Source organism: Drosophila tropicalis, unplaced genomic scaffold (genome assembly GCF_018151085.1).
Source record: "Drosophila tropicalis isolate 14030-0801.00 unplaced genomic scaffold, ASM1815108v1 contig_169, whole genome shotgun sequence".
NCBI classification, from domain to species: domain Eukaryota; kingdom Metazoa; phylum Arthropoda; class Insecta; order Diptera; family Drosophilidae; genus Drosophila; species Drosophila tropicalis.
Window position 1 is genome coordinate 334,278 of NW_027172614.1, and position 19,006 is coordinate 353,283.

The 19,006-nt window shown below is 37.0% G+C and overlaps 5 protein-coding genes across 5 annotated transcripts; 3 read left to right on the forward strand and 2 right to left on the reverse strand.

Annotated features, from left to right (window-relative positions):
- Positions 1 to 472: 472 nt before the first annotated feature.
- Positions 473 to 922, reverse strand: LOC137571983 (uncharacterized). Its single transcript, XM_068283749.1, has 2 exons — positions 864 to 922; positions 473 to 793 (listed from the first exon to the last, which is right to left on the reverse strand). The coding sequence occupies exons 1-2, from the start codon at positions 873 to 875 to the stop codon at positions 584 to 586; spliced, it is 222 nt and encodes a 73-aa protein (XP_068139850.1). The 5' UTR covers positions 876 to 922; the 3' UTR covers positions 473 to 583.
- Positions 923 to 2,362: 1,440 nt separating this feature from the next.
- Positions 2,363 to 2,734, forward strand: LOC137571981 (uncharacterized). Its single transcript, XM_068283747.1, has 2 exons — positions 2,363 to 2,371; positions 2,448 to 2,734. The coding sequence occupies exons 1-2, from the start codon at positions 2,363 to 2,365 to the stop codon at positions 2,703 to 2,705; spliced, it is 267 nt and encodes an 88-aa protein (XP_068139848.1). The 3' UTR covers positions 2,706 to 2,734.
- A 2,590-nt stretch (positions 2,735 to 5,324) lies between these two features.
- Positions 5,325 to 6,758, forward strand: LOC137572043 (sericin-2). The gene is given in 2 exon segments (XM_068283820.1): positions 5,325 to 6,208; positions 6,210 to 6,758. Coding segments are annotated over 2 exon segments (906 nt in total). The 5' UTR covers positions 5,325 to 5,429; the 3' UTR covers positions 6,337 to 6,758.
- A 1,836-nt stretch (positions 6,759 to 8,594) lies between these two features.
- Positions 8,595 to 10,012, forward strand: LOC137572045 (uncharacterized protein DDB_G0287625). Its single transcript, XM_068283822.1, has one exon. It carries the CDS (start codon positions 8,665 to 8,667, stop codon positions 9,541 to 9,543), a length of 879 nt encoding a protein of 292 aa, XP_068139923.1. The 5' UTR covers positions 8,595 to 8,664; the 3' UTR covers positions 9,544 to 10,012.
- A 7,256-nt stretch (positions 10,013 to 17,268) lies between these two features.
- Positions 17,269 to 18,982, reverse strand: l(3)72Dr (lethal (3) 72Dr). The gene is made up of 2 exons (XM_068283794.1): positions 18,808 to 18,982; positions 17,269 to 18,167 (listed from the first exon to the last, which is right to left on the reverse strand). The coding sequence occupies exons 1-2, from the start codon at positions 18,975 to 18,977 to the stop codon at positions 17,384 to 17,386; spliced, it is 954 nt and encodes a 317-aa protein (XP_068139895.1). The 5' UTR covers positions 18,978 to 18,982; the 3' UTR covers positions 17,269 to 17,383.
- Positions 18,983 to 19,006: the final 24 nt, after the last annotated feature.

Sequence of the window (19,006 nt, forward strand, 5' to 3'; positions counted from 1 at the left end):
CCTTAGCGAGATCACTGTAGAAATGGATTGATGGGTCGGGCTCGATGAGGTCCAATGGAGAAAGGGTATCGACTGTTGGGAGTCTTTTGTTGAATACTACATCAGACAGTGGCTGACACCAAAAAGATTTCATTAGCATCAAGAACCATAGACATGCCTAAACAAAAACGATTTATATACTTTGGTTTTTTATAAAGTTATCTTACTCACAGTTAACATTACGAGCACCAAGCATGAAAAATAACTAAATTCTAAGCGATATTGCTTCAGTCCTTTTATATGCCAGATTTCTTAGGATGGACGTAGTAGTGGGGTTTGTGAGATCGCCAAATCTACCAGCAAAGCAAATCATTTCAATTTCCTCTCCCCTTTGCTCAAGAATACCACACCTGCATAGCGTAATGCCTCGATTTGTTAGGAGATCTACCAACTACACCCAAGACCCATTACTAAAAACATAGAACGTCAATCATTTGAACAAAAAATTTTAGTAATTTATTTCGAGGCATTTCATTTTCCTCTGCTATCAAGGCGGCAACTTTAAGCTGTCATCTTAAGCTGGTTGTGGTAGCTATTGCAGTCTTTACCACCAACCATAGCCGCCGCCGTATCCGCCGCCATAATTTAAGGGACGCACAATGCTGTGCGATGCAAGCGGAGAGGTCCAAATCGGACGGATCAAATGCACTGATGGCAGCCTGTGATACGAAGTGCTGGTCAAAATGGGCGTCGTTGAGTGAAGCAGACTTGGCGCAGCCAAGACCAATGCTAGGCATAGGCAGATAAAAACCAACTGCAAGGAGTTGGCGTTAGAAAAAGAAAAAAGAAAAAGCAAAGATAGACAGTTGAGTGACTTTACTTACTAGCTTGAACATTTTAAGGGCGTTTCACACTTAAGCTCGATCTCGATTCAAAGCCAACAGAAGACTTAATAATTTAGTTTCGACGGTGGGCTTCTCTTTTATATAACACAATAACCAGGCTTTGAGTAACTTTGAAATCTAAGCATCTTACGCGCCTAAGTGTGTATGTGTGTGTGTGTGTGTGTGTGTTTAAACCTTATACACATAGACCTGAAGAGTATACTAAATACGTAAGAATATACTCTGCACTTGTGACATTAATTCTAACAATATTATAATACATTTTCGAAACTTTAAGCAGAGCATCTCAAAGACTTGTTTATTGAATTTTTTTATTCTGAAAGGTAACTACTCAAATGTCTTCAGCTAACTGAATAGCGAATGACTTTGGCGGATTGAATTACCCCTGTCTTTTTCAGTCAAAAGCTGCATCACAAGCTGGGCTGCGATTGTGTTGTTTTTTCTTTTTTTGCGGTCTAAAAAGTAAGTAACCGAAACGAGCTCTGATATTTATAATAAAAAATTAGACCAGTCAGAAACCCCATAAAATATATACCTACCAATATTCTTGATCAGCATCAACAGTCCAATCGATCCAGCCAAGTATCTCTGCCGCTGCCTCTCTGTAAAAATTTGATTTGTTCGGCTGATTATGTAGACTTGTGTACGTTAGTTAATCCGAGTGATTAACTAAGCAACAAGTTGTAAAACATTAGATTAATTTATTCGATACAGCATCATTCAGTCAACTGTTACATTTCACTATATACAATCGCCGTATCAGCAAAATAATGTGGATGAAAATCAATAAGCCCACTCAAAATTTGACCATTGATGATGCCTAATTTAAGACCGAAAACAGTCAACAACAACATAAAAAAAATATGTGTACCAACATAAATTAATTGTCTTATGCGTGGGAGTTTTCGTATTTTTTCGGTGGCCCAAAAGAAAAACAAAAAAGATGTGTTGTCCTTGCCATTTGAGAAACATCGCACTTTTTCTTGAACGCCACTCGCTCACACCCAAAATAAGTTTAATTCTGACCTTGAAACTACGTACAAAATAGAGGGAAGTGCGCCTTATTTAATTGTTTATTTGATCTCAAAAGCAAACCAGATGCGATTTGGGCCCCTTTTATTTATGTAGCATGCAGACGCTTTTATCTTGCCAAGAATAAGAAAATGAATAGTGCGGAGAAGAGAGGGGTACCTCACGATGGGATCGTAAACGTGGATAGACAGTCATATGTATGTACATACATACATATAATCAGAGAGACAGAAGAACAACAAGTTTTCCTTTCATGCATCGAAGTGAGTTAGAGACTTCTTTCATTTAATGCCGCCACTGCCCAAGCTCCTGAACTTATAGTGCCGACCACATAAAAAAAGGGAGAAAAAAATAAAAATCATGTCTGCCTGCCTATAAAAGCTGGACTTGGGTACCTTCGGAAATTCAGTTGAATATCACAATCTCTAGGAGTTGCACAACTTACTATGAAGCTGGTGAGTGGTCTAAAGTTTGAACTAAGCGCACAGTTTTAAAAATTTTGTTGTTATCCTTTTTTATATAATTTTGTAGTTGATGTTTGCCTGTCTGCTTGGGCTTGCCTTAGGGCATGAAGTATTTAGCTACTATACTCCCACGTACGGCTATTATCCTGCTAGGGCTGTTTCGTATGCCCACAGTACAGCTGTCCTGCCTTTAGCCTATTCTCGCCTGTTGACTGTCCCCGTTTCCCAATCATCACATGTCTATCACAGCGTGGAGACCCCCAATTCCTTTCAGCAACAGTATCGAGCGGACTATAAGCCTTTGACCTACGAGTATATTTACTAACGTTAAGGCCACATCTCGTCGAGAACCCATTATGCACTAGCAGCTCATAATAATCTTATATACATATGAAATATGAATAAAGTTTACCAGAACCCCTTACCCTAAGTGTCCCATTATTATTGTATTTCATTGAACCTGGATGGTTCTTTAATAACAACTTCCCCTACTTCCAGCGGGTAGGTCACCTGCAGTGTCTTGAACTCACAGCGCCTAGATTTAAGCACAAAGGCCCTTATATTGGCTGACCATAACCCCCAGCTTCATTATTTAAAACTGGTGAGACATTCTTGAATAAACTGAAAGAAATATGCCAAATTTAACACATAGATAGGTACAAATAAAAATGAATGCTTTTCAAGCTAATACCATTAAACTATATCAATAGACATCTTTGTATGCATTTATTTTTTTCCTGTCACAACATTGCATATTGTGTATAAATGGATGTAAAACAATTTCGAGAAAGCAGCATTGCTTTTCTCAGAATAAATTAAACATTTCGCACCGGACGTCAGCGTCCAGTCGAATAGAAGACCTAGCAATTGCGAACATCACTTGTCACTGAAAGTGCAATGTGACGAATAATTTCTTTGCCTGACGTTTTCGACTCTTGCACTTTGCTTTCAAAACGTGACCACCGACTGGTCACATGGAGCAGCAGGTTCGCAAAGAAAATAAAAAGTCACAAATGTCCTAATGCAATCGTATAATTTAGTTCATATTAAATTGGTTTTTATACTCTTCAATTGATGAAGCGCCAAGAGAATAACTGTATGCGTGTGTCTATCGCGTATCATTTACATTACGCAAATATTTTGATTCTGGATTTAAGTAGGTATATTGATTACAAGAGTCAAACGAGTCTCATGTTATCAATAATCAAACTTATAATTCATTGGTCTAAGTTAAAAGTATACCAAAATCTAAAGAATTCAATTTTCTTTTTGTTTGTTGATTAACTTTTACGAGTATCCTCAAACTAACCATAAACCCCTTACCGCTGGATTTTGCCCTGCTATACTTGTGTATAAAGTCAGCTACTGCCAGTTGGGAAGAATACCTGGTTTCCATTCAGGCAATCAACCTGAATCGGCACACAGACTACAGGAGAGACTGCAGGTGAGCTAAAAAGACAAAAAGGAACCTTAAGCGTGATCTTTAGTTGTTAACCAAGCAAAAACCGGCCCCCAACATATGTATGTTTATAAAAGGCCCGCAGAAAGATAGAAGACTAACTCTAAATCTGTCATACCCTTTGGTGTTACTAGCATCCGCCACCTTCTCTAGCTTCACAAACCCCAGAGCCTTACTACGGGGGGACCATATAAACTAGTGAAGCAATTGTTCAATAGTTCACTTAATCTGAGAATAGGCGTTAAAAACCAACAGCCAACAATCGGGCAAATTGTGTAGAGAAAAATGTGGGAGTTGACCATTACAATGGCTTATTCAGTAAACAGCAAATACAAATTCAACTGCACTATTATACATTGAGCACGCATTGATAAGCTTATTGAGGGGCCACAGGTGGCCAAGTAAAGCAGGCACGTGACTTTTTCTTATGTAAAACTTTAACTATGTGTAATTCTGTACGTCCTTTTGGTTCAAAAATGCCATCTTTTTATAGTTCGCATTGTTCTTGATACTTTACCTTAAGTATGGAAGAGTTAAGTATTTTACATATCTGCCAAATTGACTAGCAAGTCAATGTATACATATGTATAGCAGGATCCAGACGGACAAAGGATATACCGACGGATAAGCTATATAAACTCGTCACATCATGCTGATGAAGAATATATGTACATATATACATATATACCTTTTATCTTTCTATGTGTTTCATACTGACCAAAATTAGGATAACATTTTATTAAGGTTATAAGTACCTATGTATACATATCATAAGCCTTTCGCGTAGAGCAACCTAAAATTAATTAAAATTAATTAATTAAAAAACAAAGTAGTCCTGCAAAGTAATAATAGCCCTGATAAATTATATGTATTTGATATCGTTGAAGTTTCTGATTCATATGTAAGTTATAATCACACTTGAATATAAGCCGAAATCTTAGCTAGCAGCGCCTTAGTTATAAGGTATCAATAATTTTATTTATTCCTTAATAAATAAATATATTAAGAATGATTTTTGTTCTTGATTTTCGCTGGCTGCTAAGCAAAGTCCTGCTTGCATACAAAAGGCGCTGCGAAATGACGTGCACGGATCACGTTCTCAATCATGCACAATAAAAACTCAAAAGTGCAGCAAACGTAAAAGGTTTTCTCTGTTCAACAAGGAAAGTCACAAGTCACGTTGATTGGAAAAGACCAAAGGGAGGGACATTTGTGTTTTGAATCAACAGGTCAAAAGTACAAAAAAGTACGCAAAACTTTGCCTACAGGCAAAGGAAACATGTTCGTTTAAAATAAGCACATTCACCAAAGATGTGTTTCGTTCAACAGCAATATGGGCACTGATTAAAGTTGACGTCGCTAGTAAAGGGAACTTGGCTTCGGATTCGAGGACTCGAGCCAACTTCGTTTGCCGTAGCTAGGCGAAGGTTGACAAGACAAAGCTCTCACGACATTGACAGCAAGAGGTATAAAAGCAGCACCAACTACGCCTGCCAGGCATAGTCTCTGACTAGACGTCGCGCAAATATAATAGTAGCGGAATCGTCGAAATAAAACTCTTGTTTTTAACGTGAAAGAAATAAAGTGCGAATGGATAGTCTATCCCCAAATAATTGCTCGAAATCGTGCTCAACTGGCAGTTCCGCTGCCAGTTCATCCATAGATTTGGATGGCAGCAAGCAGGCAAAATCATCGTCGTCGTCGTCGTCCTGTTCGCGTGGCCAAAAGCTTTCCAGATCCCGCAGTTTACTGCAGTTGCTGAGCAAGCATTTGGGACGCCATTTCCAACACCATCATCACCATAATGACACGGTCTACAGTAGCCAAGATGACATACGTAGCAGTTCTACAGATAGCTTCAGCTTGAGTTATGAAAGGGGTAGTTCTGGCTCACCAGCAGAGGTTATTAATGGTGGATCCAGTTTGGATTTGGCCTCATCGACTTCCGCATATTCGCGATACTCTCCCGGCCTGGATTACTATACTTCAAACAGGGACAATAATACCCATGTCTATGTGGAGTCTGTGTATCAACGTACAGGTAGCGCACTGGAGCACTACGATGAGGATTGCAACAGTAGCAGCAGCAGCAGTGACGAGACGGATGAGAATCGGAATGGCAGTAAGCCGCGATCGAGCCTAAGAGCTGGTTTACACTTGAGCCGCATTTCCATCTCCTCCTCGGTCAGTCGTATGCTGCAGCATTTTTCATCCTCAAACACTACAGCAGCTTCACTGCGTTCGCTTTCCTGCAGCAGTACACCTCTTCATCGGCGGCAAATTGCAAAAAAATCATTGACGCCCCATAACAGTAACTCCAGTAACTCCTCCAGTAATTCCACTTCCTCATCGTCATCGTCATCAAAGAAAAAAAAAACAGCAGAGCATATTGCGACCTCCAGTTCAATATGTATACATGAAGGGCATGTCGGGGCTATATTCCCGTGTACCCAGCTATGCGGCCTGCTGTCCTTACACCTTGCATCATATGTACTAAAAACCAAAAACATTTAGTAATTGCTGCAAAAAAACAAAAATTCGCCATTCGGTGAAGAGGCTATTAAAATTTAGGGTATAGTGGTGAACGAGTAGTGCCTAAAAACGGAGGGAGTTAAGGATTAAATAATTTGAAAATGGTTAGAAAATGCAGCGAAACATATTTTATAAATGTGTCAAACAATGCCCAATAAGTGTACCTATATAATAATTCTAATAAATGTGCTTCAACATTCACCCGTTTAAGAATTAACAACGTCAAGATAATAAAATTATCTGAAGTCTATCTTAGAGAAGCCTTTATTTGGCATATTTATAATAAATATTTCTTCCCTTCACATATCTCTGTAAGGTTACACGTGTGTAGCTCAAACTTTGAGTTAATCATTTTTTTACGCACTTTTTAAATTAGTATTTTTGGTCCCCCCCTTTAAAGAATATCGAATTTATACAACTGGAAAAGTTACAAAAAAAAAAATTTCAACAAACTAAATTTTTTGTTTAATTCTAACGAAAACATTTACAAAAATATCATTGAAGTAAAATCTGGAGAAAATGATTAGCTTCTAAGAAAATCGAAGTAAATGTATGTAAATGTACTTATACAATACCATAAATTTTTAGATCTATTAAATTATCTTAAACTAATAAATAAGAATAGCTGTCAATAATCAAAAAAACAAAAGCCTTTTTAATTTCATTCTACCAAAGTTCTTTTATGGTCAATTTTAAATTGTAACGGTAAGTGAAAGCTCAGCAATCGTTTCAGGACGATGTTAACAACGCAAAAGCTTCCCGAAAATGAGCCGAATGCTTTGCAGGATTTGCTTTCTCTTATTCTGTTTGATGGAGAAAGTTGCAAAACTGTGCCAGTGTGTGTTTATTCGGGCGAAGGACTCGACCTTATACCTTTGACATACTCCATATCATGTACAATATTATTCTATGACGTTAATCGCTGAAGTCAATTGCATTGAAAAGTGCCATCAATTTTAGATTTCAATATAACTTAAGCCGTATAGGTAACCTTACCTAGCACACCAATGTCCTAACAATTAATAGTAAAAGTTGCTTTTCCAATGTCGACTGCATGTTCCGTGTATCTGATTCATTTGAAATTAACGGTCAACTATGACACAAAAGTCTATCATCTAAGATCTTGTTGTCCTCAAAATTAAGAGAGTGTCCACTTTAGGCACAGTGAGTCAATAAGTTTGGATTGTTTCAAATTATCTCACAACATTTTCATAAGGTCACTTAAAATCAAAGTTCAATTTCCTTACTGCTGACTGTTTGATTTTCAGTCATTAATTGAACTTACTAAATCCATTAAGCAGTTTTATTATGTCAAAATGAGTTAATGCTTTGACGCACAGCGTTTGGCAAGCTAACATTGTTCATTCTCTTTAGGCGGTGACTATCTAAAGTCTAGGACTGAGTAATAAAATTTAACGCTTTCTCACTGTTTAACGTCAGGCCATCTTAAATGGAAACAATTGCGACTCTAATTAGACAATAAACAATGGGGTATGGGAAGCAATCGCCTACGGCTTCTATTATGTACCTCGTGTTAAACAAAGAACTTCATTAGGCCCCAAATTGACAAGCGACTTTGTGTACATTTATTTATATCACATTAAAGTCAAATTTAGGCCTTATTCAAAATAAGTGAAAACAATTTCAGAGAAGAATAAAACTATTTTTGACAGCTTCCTTGTTTTCAAGGATCCCATACTCTTTTAAAAAGGATGAAGCGGCTAAAAGGGTATAGGAAAAAGTATCTTATAAAATACAAAAATATTTAAGAAACGGAAATTATTTGAAGAAATTCCTTAAAGGGACTTTTAAATGGCTCACATAATGGAAAATATTTCGCTGGCCAAATTAGTTGTACTGTACCAAGAAAATTGACTCAGTAACTCGTTGCTATCACCCCGGGATCAGGAGTAAAAGCAACAATTAATTTTAAACCGACCCATATATCTGTGTAACTTACATAATATAAGCAAACATATTTTGTATCCTGTTTCGATTATTTAAATAAAATACAAGGAGAGACTTAACAAAAAAAAAAAGAGAATGGAGAGAACAGCAAAAAGAGAGCCGCTGTAACATTGCAGACAGACTAAAAGTTGTCACTTTGCAGAAAAATCCGGTGGAGTCTATAAAAGCAAGAGGCTTTTCATATGCCGACTCAAACGCAAAAGGACAACGCGCCTGGTCGGATCCACGAAGCCGACAGTCGGCTAAAGCAGCACAAGGATAATACTGAAAACAATAAAAGAAAAAAACCGGCAATAACAAAGCAAAACAAAGCAGTTGCCACACCATGAGTGCACCTCACGTATGCTTTGCTGATGATTTGCAGGCCAAAAAACCAAACATAACCAAGTTAAAGACTTCAAGCAATGGCAGTTTAAACAACAATAATAATAACGCCAACTCTAACTCCAACTTAAAGTTAGAAGCTTCGTCTCAGAGTTCGCCAGGCAGCAGCTTAAGTGTTTCACCAACTCCACGCTTCGAACGGAACATGGGATTCTTTCAGCATCTGAGTCGACGCTTTGGGTTGAGGTCATCGGATGACCTAAATCATGCCGATGACGTCGTTGCCGCTGCATCTGCACAGGAAGAAGATACACACAGTTCATCAACCGATTCATGCTCCTCCACTGGGCGTGTCAACGGACATCATCATCAACAACAAATATCGTTTAGCATGTCTTGCGCCTCAAGTGAGACTAGTAGCACATTGGACATGGAAGAGCGCGAGATGGATCAGCCTATTAAACAGACTAAACCTGCAACCTTGGGTCAGTCTGGTTTTTCTCGGTTGCATCGCCGATCCACGTCCTCACTGCGTCGTGCCTTTGAAAGTCTTTCGTTAACTTCACGCTCGTTGTCCTGCAGCGGACATTCACCACCGCCTCCGATAGGCAGCAACTCTCTCGCCTCTGTGTCAACTGCCATGCCGTTGAAATCGGCTCTTAAATCCGCTTCTAATGTGGAGCTGAACAAACATCAGCAAAGGCATCAGGCAGGCATTCCTACATCATCCTCAACATCAAAGAGCAAGGTAAAGGCAAAGCCTCAGCCTCAACGTATTCTACGTCAACCGGTATCCTATACATATCTAAAGGGCATGTCAGGTTTGCCCACTCAGCGTGTGCCACGCAGTTCTGTCTGCTGTCAATATGCAAGGCGTTAAAAGTAATCTTTACCTTACGTTTACAACTCATTCTCCTGGCGCATTCATAAATATATATTACCAAGAGGTAATTCTTAGACATTCTGGATAAATTGCCGTATCCACACAGCTAACCGATACATTTATAGTCGTATTTTGGCTTTAAAGAAAATTTCCCTGTAATCAAATTGGCTGAGGTTACATCCAGAAAAATTCTTTCAAAGTTTGATTGCACATTCACTTCAAAATCTGTGATAAAAAAGAAGGCAACAGAATAAGAGAATTATACAAAATCCTTCGATACTTTCCTTCACTCGTTGTCCCGGCCTTCTTACTATAACAGGCGCCAAATATATGAAGATATCAATAACCATTTTGTAAGATTTGATTAATAACTTTTGCACTTTGAAAAATTATAATACCAGTAGAATTTGTAGTTGAAATTATCATAGAAATAGTGCGTAGTACTATAATTATAGAAAAACCATTTTTTTTTTCTCGATTCACACATAATCCATTCGTATAACACAAAGAGACTGTAGGTAAAAAATGACATATTTTCGAATTTGTGCCTTTCAACAAAGTCAAAACCAGATATTATATTTATTAAAAATAAAACAAAAAAATTAAAAAATATGTTTAAATTGATAAGAGTATTAAGTTTTTAAAAGGGGATGCAAAATAAACTGAACATATTTTTTTTTTGTTTTTGCAAATAGTACCCCCTGAATGGGATCAAAAGTTAAAGTGTTTTGCTTGGCATTTATTTATATGTTCCACATAAGAAAAATTTCAGTACCAGATAAGCAAAGATTTATTAAGTAAGTTCACTCATGAATCATTTTATGTCAAATTGCTTATGTAGTACAGCACTTTAATGGAAAAATACTATACCTACATACATATGTATACATCATAGAAATATAACAAAAAATGTAAGCCAAAGCAATAAAGTTGACAGGACACATACAAATACAAAAAATTATAACGGAATGAAAACTAGAAAACTATCTACCAAAAAGCTTCCAAAATACTTAATGAATTATGTAATCATCATGTAAAAGTTAAACAATAAAAATCATTTACACCAAAAACAAAATAGTTCTGTCACATGTTTGCTTAATTACAATACTAGAGGAATTGGGTCAATGATTAAATTTCAATTTTTTTCAACAGCCTCATAAGAAAAATTTAAGAATATCACAAATATTACGTAATTAAAAAATATACAAATCATATTTGATAAGAGGATATTTAAGTGCAACCTCACATTTTGGTGACTAAACTATTCAGTTATCATTCGCTTTGGGAGATTCCTCGAAATTTTTGAGCGAACAATAACTAAGTCTGTCAATTGCATCATTTTAATTTAGAAACCTCATATTCATTTTACGGATTTAGCATTATATGAATATAGTCACGGCTCAGTAGCAGCCACACACTTCATTAATATCCATTCCATTTGAGTTGGCAGGCGAAACATAAGCATCAAAAAATAGAAAAATAGAAGAACTGCATATATAGAGATTCTTTAAGCAGATTGACAGACAAGCAGACAGTTTGATTTGACAATTGATTGATTAGTGATGGCGTCAGACAATATTTTAAAGTAATTGTGGGAGAAAATTGTGCAAGGCAATACTTGTGGAAATAAAATTAAGGAGGTGCTTGTATTGAATCGCAAAACTAATGCAATTAGATGACAATTATTGGGTGGGTGGAAAACTCTGAGTAGCCATAAAATGTATCCCTACCCCGGCGGCTGTTTGTGATGCCATTGCAATAACTTGTCTTTTCTCTTTACAACAGTCACGCATTCGACTTCCAGGAGCTTTGAGCCTTGCTGTTATCCTTGTGTTGATTTGTTATATCACGGAGCACACATGACCGCATGACGTGACCGAAAATGCTGATGAAAAATGTCTGAATCTAAATATTCAACTTTATTCTCGTTGTTGTTTTTCTTTCCTGTTAGAAAGCATCCCGAAACTACGCATTTTTGTGTGTCTGTGAGTTAGTGTGTTAGCGTTACAAACCAACGCTAAAAATATCCTTTGACCTAATTCTTGGTGACAGGCAACAAATGTAAAAGCATTTCTCAGGGACCAAATAAAAGAAGGCAAATGGCACATACATGTGAACAAATCTATCCACAGACTTATTGATATGCGTATAATTTTCCAACTGTAAATATTGGTTTATGGTGCAGGCAATTTCTGCCTCTTCTACATACAGACATACATACATACATACTTCTTTGTCAATTTACGCAAGTGTAAGCGCAGGTCACGTAGTTCCTTTATTAAAGCGTCCTAGACGCTTCCTGCCTTCGATTTCGTTGTTGTTGGGCGGCCGCTGAGTGCTGCTCAGTGTAATTGCTATTTTTAAACTTTTAATTAATTTCCATTCTATTTTTGAGTCGTCTTCTATTTCTGTTATGCCCTAAAAATACTGTTGATAGAATTAGCTAATTTCTTTTACATTAAATCTTTAAGTATGCGACGGTATGGGCAATGGAAGAGTATTAAGTATACTTTGTTAAGCATTAATAGCTACCTGCTGGTATCGGAAGTTTTAAGCATATATACATACATATATATATTCATACATTCATTATATGTGCAGTATTATGTTTTTGACATTCTCCACTGCCGAATAAGTCATCAGCATCATAGGATTTTCCCTTTTTTCAACTTTTCTCACTTGCTGTGCTTTTTTTTCTTGCAGTGGTTTTTCTTTATTATGTTTGTTGTTGCCGTCGTCTAATGGCCCTCTTATAAGCGGATAATATCATTTTTGAAAAAATAGAAGGACGACTGCCAAACATGTTGGTTTTGTTATTTCATGGCCTTTTTTTAGGCGCAATTAATTATGTGCTTAATAAGGGAAGAACTGAAAACACTTAGCGCACAAATAAGCCAAGAGACCTGAGACACTTTGTCGTGTATATCATTATATTCACTTATTATTATCATTATGTTCATTTAGTTGCAATTCCCAACTAGTTTTAGCGTTGCAAACATGGAATGGCTATTGCAATTCTGGAGTTCTTTAGCAAAGTCTGCTGATGATAGAACTCGGTGGTGCTTGGAATAGCTATACAGACAACCTGCTCACCTTTTTGTGAGTTGCCTTTAAAATAATCGTCTTTTGGAAGATTGACCTCGAGCCTTCTAAATTGCAAGGTTTGATTTATATTCACCTATGGTAATTTAGGGTTCTGACTCAAATACCAGATAGAGAACTTGATTTATTCTTCAACTACATACATAGGTCCAGTGTAATAAAGATACATTTATACGAGTGCTTTCCGTTTGCCTACATCTATATGTATTCTCTTCACTGGTAAGAAGGAGAATGTATTGGCCCTAAAAAGTAGGCAAAGAAAATATCAAGAAGTTACTCCAATATTGGATAACTTTTGATTTATTCGAAACGGTAGATAGGTGCGTAATCCATGTGTAATAGTAATTTCGCAAATTATGCTACTCAAAGCATGTATTTATCCTCAAAGCCAAAGAAAAAACTTAAGTAATTAGGTAATTATTCCAGTATGTGTACATAAGTAAATACATGGTCGAAGTCGGCTCTTTGGTATACCATGCACCACCGGAATCAAGTCATAAGGCCAAATTTATATGTAAATTATTTAAACAGTCTACATTCAATGTACATATTCTGCTTGTGAAAATGTCTACACGAATTTCATTATATCACTTGACCACATGGGTGCATGGTATAAAATGAATAATGAGCCTTAAAATTACCCTGATCTTGACAAATAATTATATTTGTTGTTTGCGGATTCAAATATTTATAAGAACTAACCCAAATGACTATGCTAAACAGTCTACATTCAATGTACATATTCTGCTTGTGAAAATGTCTACACGAATTTCATTATATCACTTGACCACATGGGTGCATGGTATAAAATGAATAATGAGCCTTAAAATTACCCTGATCTTGACAAATAATTATATTTGTTGTTTGCGGATTCAAATATTTATAAGAACTAACCCAAATGACTATGAAACCTGATACTTAGGTAAGCCCAGCGAGAGTAGTCAACACGATAAGCATCAAACAAATACAGGACCTGCGCACATACAAAATGAAAAGGAAAACATTTTGTTTTAGCTGGTTTGCCATTTGTCTTTTTTATAAATCACACAAAACAAAAACAGAAGATAACATGATTACCTATGCAGAAATGTTTAAATCCCGTAGGTTGCGAAGCCAATTAAGAGAACAGAGTAAGCCGCACCTCTAGCTTTCATTCACAAAAATCGGGTGTTGACATGCAGTTGCCTTTGTAGTTGCCGGTCGAAGGTCAACGCCTGCAGTGGAGGACAAAAACTGATATCGATGGTGACGTACCGTATCCTGAATCATCCTTGAGCGTCGGATATTTTACGTCATTCCGAAGCGAGTAAATGCGTTAATGGCCTTCGTCCGGAAAATGTAGTGAGTGCTTCTGCTCCGTGAAAGGATTTTATTTTCATTCATAATTGCTATGAAGCCAATGCTATTCGCTTCCTGTCTTGAAATGGCCTCGACCTATTTTCCCGCTTATGCCCACGGGAAACCTCATACAATTTGTGGTTTGTTACATTAAGCTCATGATTTGATCATATACATATACGTCGCCATTTGCCATTAAATTAATTATAGGCCTTTCTGATTTCAGTTAATTAAAATATAGAAAATGTCTTAGGTCCTAAGGTTTCAAACCTGCTGGACAGGAATATTAGGAGGTTGAACCCACTTGAGGCTATAGATGAGATACAGCAAATGATAGATACTTGACTGACGCAAGTTGCTCCTATTTTATAAAGTGCAAGGATGCAGACGACAGCAGAACACGACAGCTAAATAAATGACGCCTGTTGTTTAGGAACAAATTATTAGATTTGATCTCTCCTGGATCTCAACCTTACGTTGAATAAATTTTATTAGCAATCATAATAAACGGATCCCTTTATAATGTTCTGCCAAAGATTATGACGTAACGGCACTTGCCTTCACAGCATATGCAGAAAGTGGAGGAGAAAAGGGCCGGCTACTACCGATATTCGTAAAGCAAGGGCGTACCTATTGCCTTTGTGTCATTCAGATTTCGGCTGAACTACATCTAGTGAAGGTTTTCAATTGATGACGTCAGCTCAAGATAGTTCTCACTCTTTTCTTTTGATTAGTGCTCTCTCTCATCTAACTGGGTCAGGGGCCAATACATCGTCGTCGCTGGTCTCATAGTTGTTGTTCATGAAGTCATTGACGTTTGTCGGTTTGCGGCTTCTTTTTTATACGCGGCCATCTGCGCACATTGGTAATTTTACAGCTTTGAAATAAAAATAGATTTTAAAAATCACAGAAGCTAACATTGACTGCATCGAAGCTGATAAACCCACTTAGCGCCATCCCTAATTTCCTTGAGTTCCGTTTCTCCAATACTACTTTATTTTATTTGGTTTTTGCAAATGATGAAATATTTATGCACTTAGCCCACCTTAAAAAAATTTTTATTTTACTATAAGATATCTCTCACAATCAGTAAAACTGGCAATGGTCATGGTGGTCTGATTCGACCAATTGTCAAGCATCATTCCAATATCAGGTTTCATTCTATTAGCTTTCAAATCACAAGCGTAAAGGTGATTCGGACAGACGGACATGGGTTTATCTCATGCTGATCAATAATATATACATACATATGTACATGTGTATACTTTATGGGGTCTGAAACGTCTCCTTCTCTATTCTCAGTATAAATGCAATAAGTCGTCATGCATCTACAGGCTTATCTATTGCGGTCATTACATCTTATTTTTTTAAATAGAACAAACATAAATATCTACATATGTATGTATATAGAGACGCTAAGCATGCATATAACACTCAGTGATAAAAACTTATGTATTACGTTGATCCTAAATGCACCGTCTGCCTCTGTCAATCACTTTGTGTGGATTGCATATTGCAAATGAACAGATCAAAGCATATCTTTAAACTGCAGGCTTAGCATTGTAAGCCAACCTTTCTGCCTGTTGGCCAAACAATTGCCATAATTTGTCAAGTGGCTAGAGGAAAGTGTGGCAAGACGAAGGGAAGGACACTGTATAAAGAGAAAGGTCAACTCTTTTAAGCAGAACAATGCAGAATCTCACTTGACCCAAAATAAAAACAAAACGAAATTCCGCAAATCCTTTTTTAAGATGGGGCCTATTAGGTGACCTCCTTGTCAGTGTCTAATCCCTAGGCGGACGTAACCTAAATATTTGTTAGCAAATAATAAAGCCGCTGCTGTTGATGTTGCCGTTGCCGTTGTGAATTGGCCTTCAATCTCGCGCATGACGTCATAAGCATCTCAGCAACACTCACACAAACTCACGTGAGCCGAGTCGTGCCATCCTGAATGTCACGCACTTGTCCCTGTATCTCTGCCCTGTCTGTTTATCAGGTTAAATTTAGCTTGTCTATTATTGTCCGCACAATGTAAAAAAAAATATCTCTATAGCCAATGCATATACATATGTGTGTATGTATGTATGTATGTACATATGTATATGCCTCTATATTAAAAAAAAAAAAAACATTAAAAAAGTTTGGCTGTCCGACTTACAAAAACCTACGTTTTTTGGAAGTCCTTTTTGGCAAATCTCTTCTTTTCCCTTTCGTCTTAGCAAATTTGAACGAAATGCTTAATTAAAAATCTACTTGCTTATATGTATTTTAGGCTCTTTAGATAATAAAATTGGGTGTAAGATAGTGGGCCTTTGAAGGAGAAGGGACTCGATCTGCTAGTTGTTGTTGTTTCATAATGTCACTTACTGCAAAAGCTGCAATGTCCTTGCAGGAAACCGAAAGTTCATTGGCCCAATGTAAAAGTTGCAGTCTGAAGGCTGCAAGTTGCAGCCTGCCAGTAAAATTTGTAATGTGAGAGAGAACCACAAGAGAGTGAGAACAACCGAACAGAAAACGAGATAAAATGAGAGGCATATACATAGATGCAAGGGTGACAACTAACAGCTAGTTCAATGTACGCCATCTAGGTTAAAAAGCTGAGCCGGCCAGCAAAACCTTATGCTGTGACGTCATTAAATACCACTATACAGACACTACCAAGCAAAAGAAAGGGTTGCTGCCCACTTTTTGCAATTATGTGTGTGAATAAAAAGTCTGTGAAATGGGCACAAGGGCATTTGAAATGCCGCATATTTAAAACACTTGCAGTTCAGTGAGTCAAAACTTTTCAGATCTAATGAGGCGTACTACATTGTAAAGCATCAAACAAATAATAACAATATCACAAAACGTCAAAATAACAAAAAGGACCATACGAACATATGCCATAACGATTTTCACGATTAAGTTAATTCAATGTCTAGCAGGACAAGCCAGACAGAATGTGTCCAAAACAACAATACGGAAAAGCCAGACAATAAACCAACAATAGCATAATATCCAGCTAGCCAAACAACAATAATGGAATCCTTTGAAAACATGCATACATATACATACATACACATGTATGTATGTATACATATATGAACAAACATGTGTATGTCCCTGTATGGATACATACATATGTATGTATGTAGTATAATTATATATGCCAAATGGTAAGAGTAGATGGGATTGAGGATTGTTATAATTCAACTGAATTCCCTAAAATAATCTTGAAATAGCTTAACTTTTATTCTCTCCTCCCCTATTGGCGGGTCAATAAGAAGTTATTATGAGTCGTTAAATTTTATTTAATATTATTATTATTGGCTATATATGTATGTATGTATGTATGTTAAAAACTCCAACTGATTAAGTTTTAATATTTAGAGATGTGTTAGGCATGGGATAGTCTTCATTTTTTTTCAAAGAGATAACACTGGGACCAATGGGAGTCTTTAATGTCGCCGCTATAAACTGGTTGCCAATTCCAGATGAGATGCCGGAACTTTTCTTCCGAGCTCCCAAAACGATTGCCATTGTGTCGGCAGGCATCAACAAAAGTGTTGCCTAGAAACTGGGCTAATTCGATACAAATCCGTGGAGAATTGACCTTATCGGCGATAAATTGTTGTTCAAAGGCTATTCGTTCCGGATGAAACTGGCAACCAAAAATGGGGTAACGACGATGCTCTATTAGGGTTATATACTCCTGGTTTGAACTGGTATCAAAGCGCGTGGCCAAGATTCGCCAGTCATTAAACAATTTAAAATTTTTAAAGTTCTTCTTAGGTATGCAATATCTGTGTTGATGGCAGGCGAAATTTCTTTGTCTCATCTCCTCGCACATTGCTGTAGGTAATCGTTGAAGCAGTGACGAATTCCTCCAATCGTCTGTCAACTCTAAAGGTAAAGTTTTTAGCATATTCTCACATTCAGTGCGAATCTCCTTGCTTTTAGCAGAACGAATCATAAGCAGCTGAAAACCTAAGCAGGTGCCCCAAATCGGGAAATATTTGCCAGCCGCATTTATCTCGATGGCTAAATCGAAAATGTGGTATGCACTCTGGACGGAGTCATTGGTGAGATTTGGTTTACCCATTGAGTCAGCCTCGTCTATGAATACAGCTCCGCCAGGCAAGAGAATGCCATTAAGTTCGCTCATAATACTCTCATAGTAAGAACGATTACGTCCGATCCTAAGAAATAGAAATTAAAAAACTATCTTTAACATCTTCCGGATACTTGTTTTTAGTGTGTTACAAACAAGTGATCAATTTTATGATCTCTCCTATACAACAATAATACGCATGAATTGGCTTTTGGATCTATGCCAACTGAGATAAACCACCTTCATTCGACTAGCCCGATTCTCTCAGCTACAACAATCTGTTATGCATAGTGGTGTGCGCTGGTTTTTACCATCAACTTGCTATATTGAATAATATTTAAGATACAAAAGAATTTGTTAAAATTTCTGAATTCATTGGGGTTGAAAATTTATCCAAAATGCTGCAGCCATATACCTGAGTTCAAACTTAACATCAAATTTGTACAGATCTAAAGATAAAATTAGTTTTATTGTAATAACTTGTGATATTTGAAAATATTGTTTTACTCTTTGAAAATTTTCACCTACGACTGTATTTTTTATGTTCTCGTCTAGATTTTGCCCTCAAATTGTGCTTGCTCTCTTTGCACAGTGGTCGTAATGCTTCACAAGAGCTCGCAATGTAAAATTTTCTGTGGGCTATATATCCACTGGCTTATTCCGTTTTCTATTGTCTACTCTAATTCTGTTCAATGTCTAAATTTTGTAATTAGATTTCATAAACTCACCAGATGGGCACCACATGCGCACCTGATGCTTCCAAATATTTGACGTATGATGCAACCAAATAGCTGTACCATCTCTTGCCAAAATGAATTTGAAGCGTAGTCGCAATATCAATACAGAGTATTCCAATATTTGGGGTAGGTGTCAGGCAGCTAGAAGAATTTGCCGACATGGTCTTACGAGACAACCGGACTGATTGGC

Excerpts from the sequence above, each read along its gene's own strand:
- LOC137572045 (XM_068283822.1), top strand. The coding sequence starts at position 8,665 with ATGAGTGCACCTCACGTATGCTTTGCTGATGATTTGCAGGCCAAAAAA.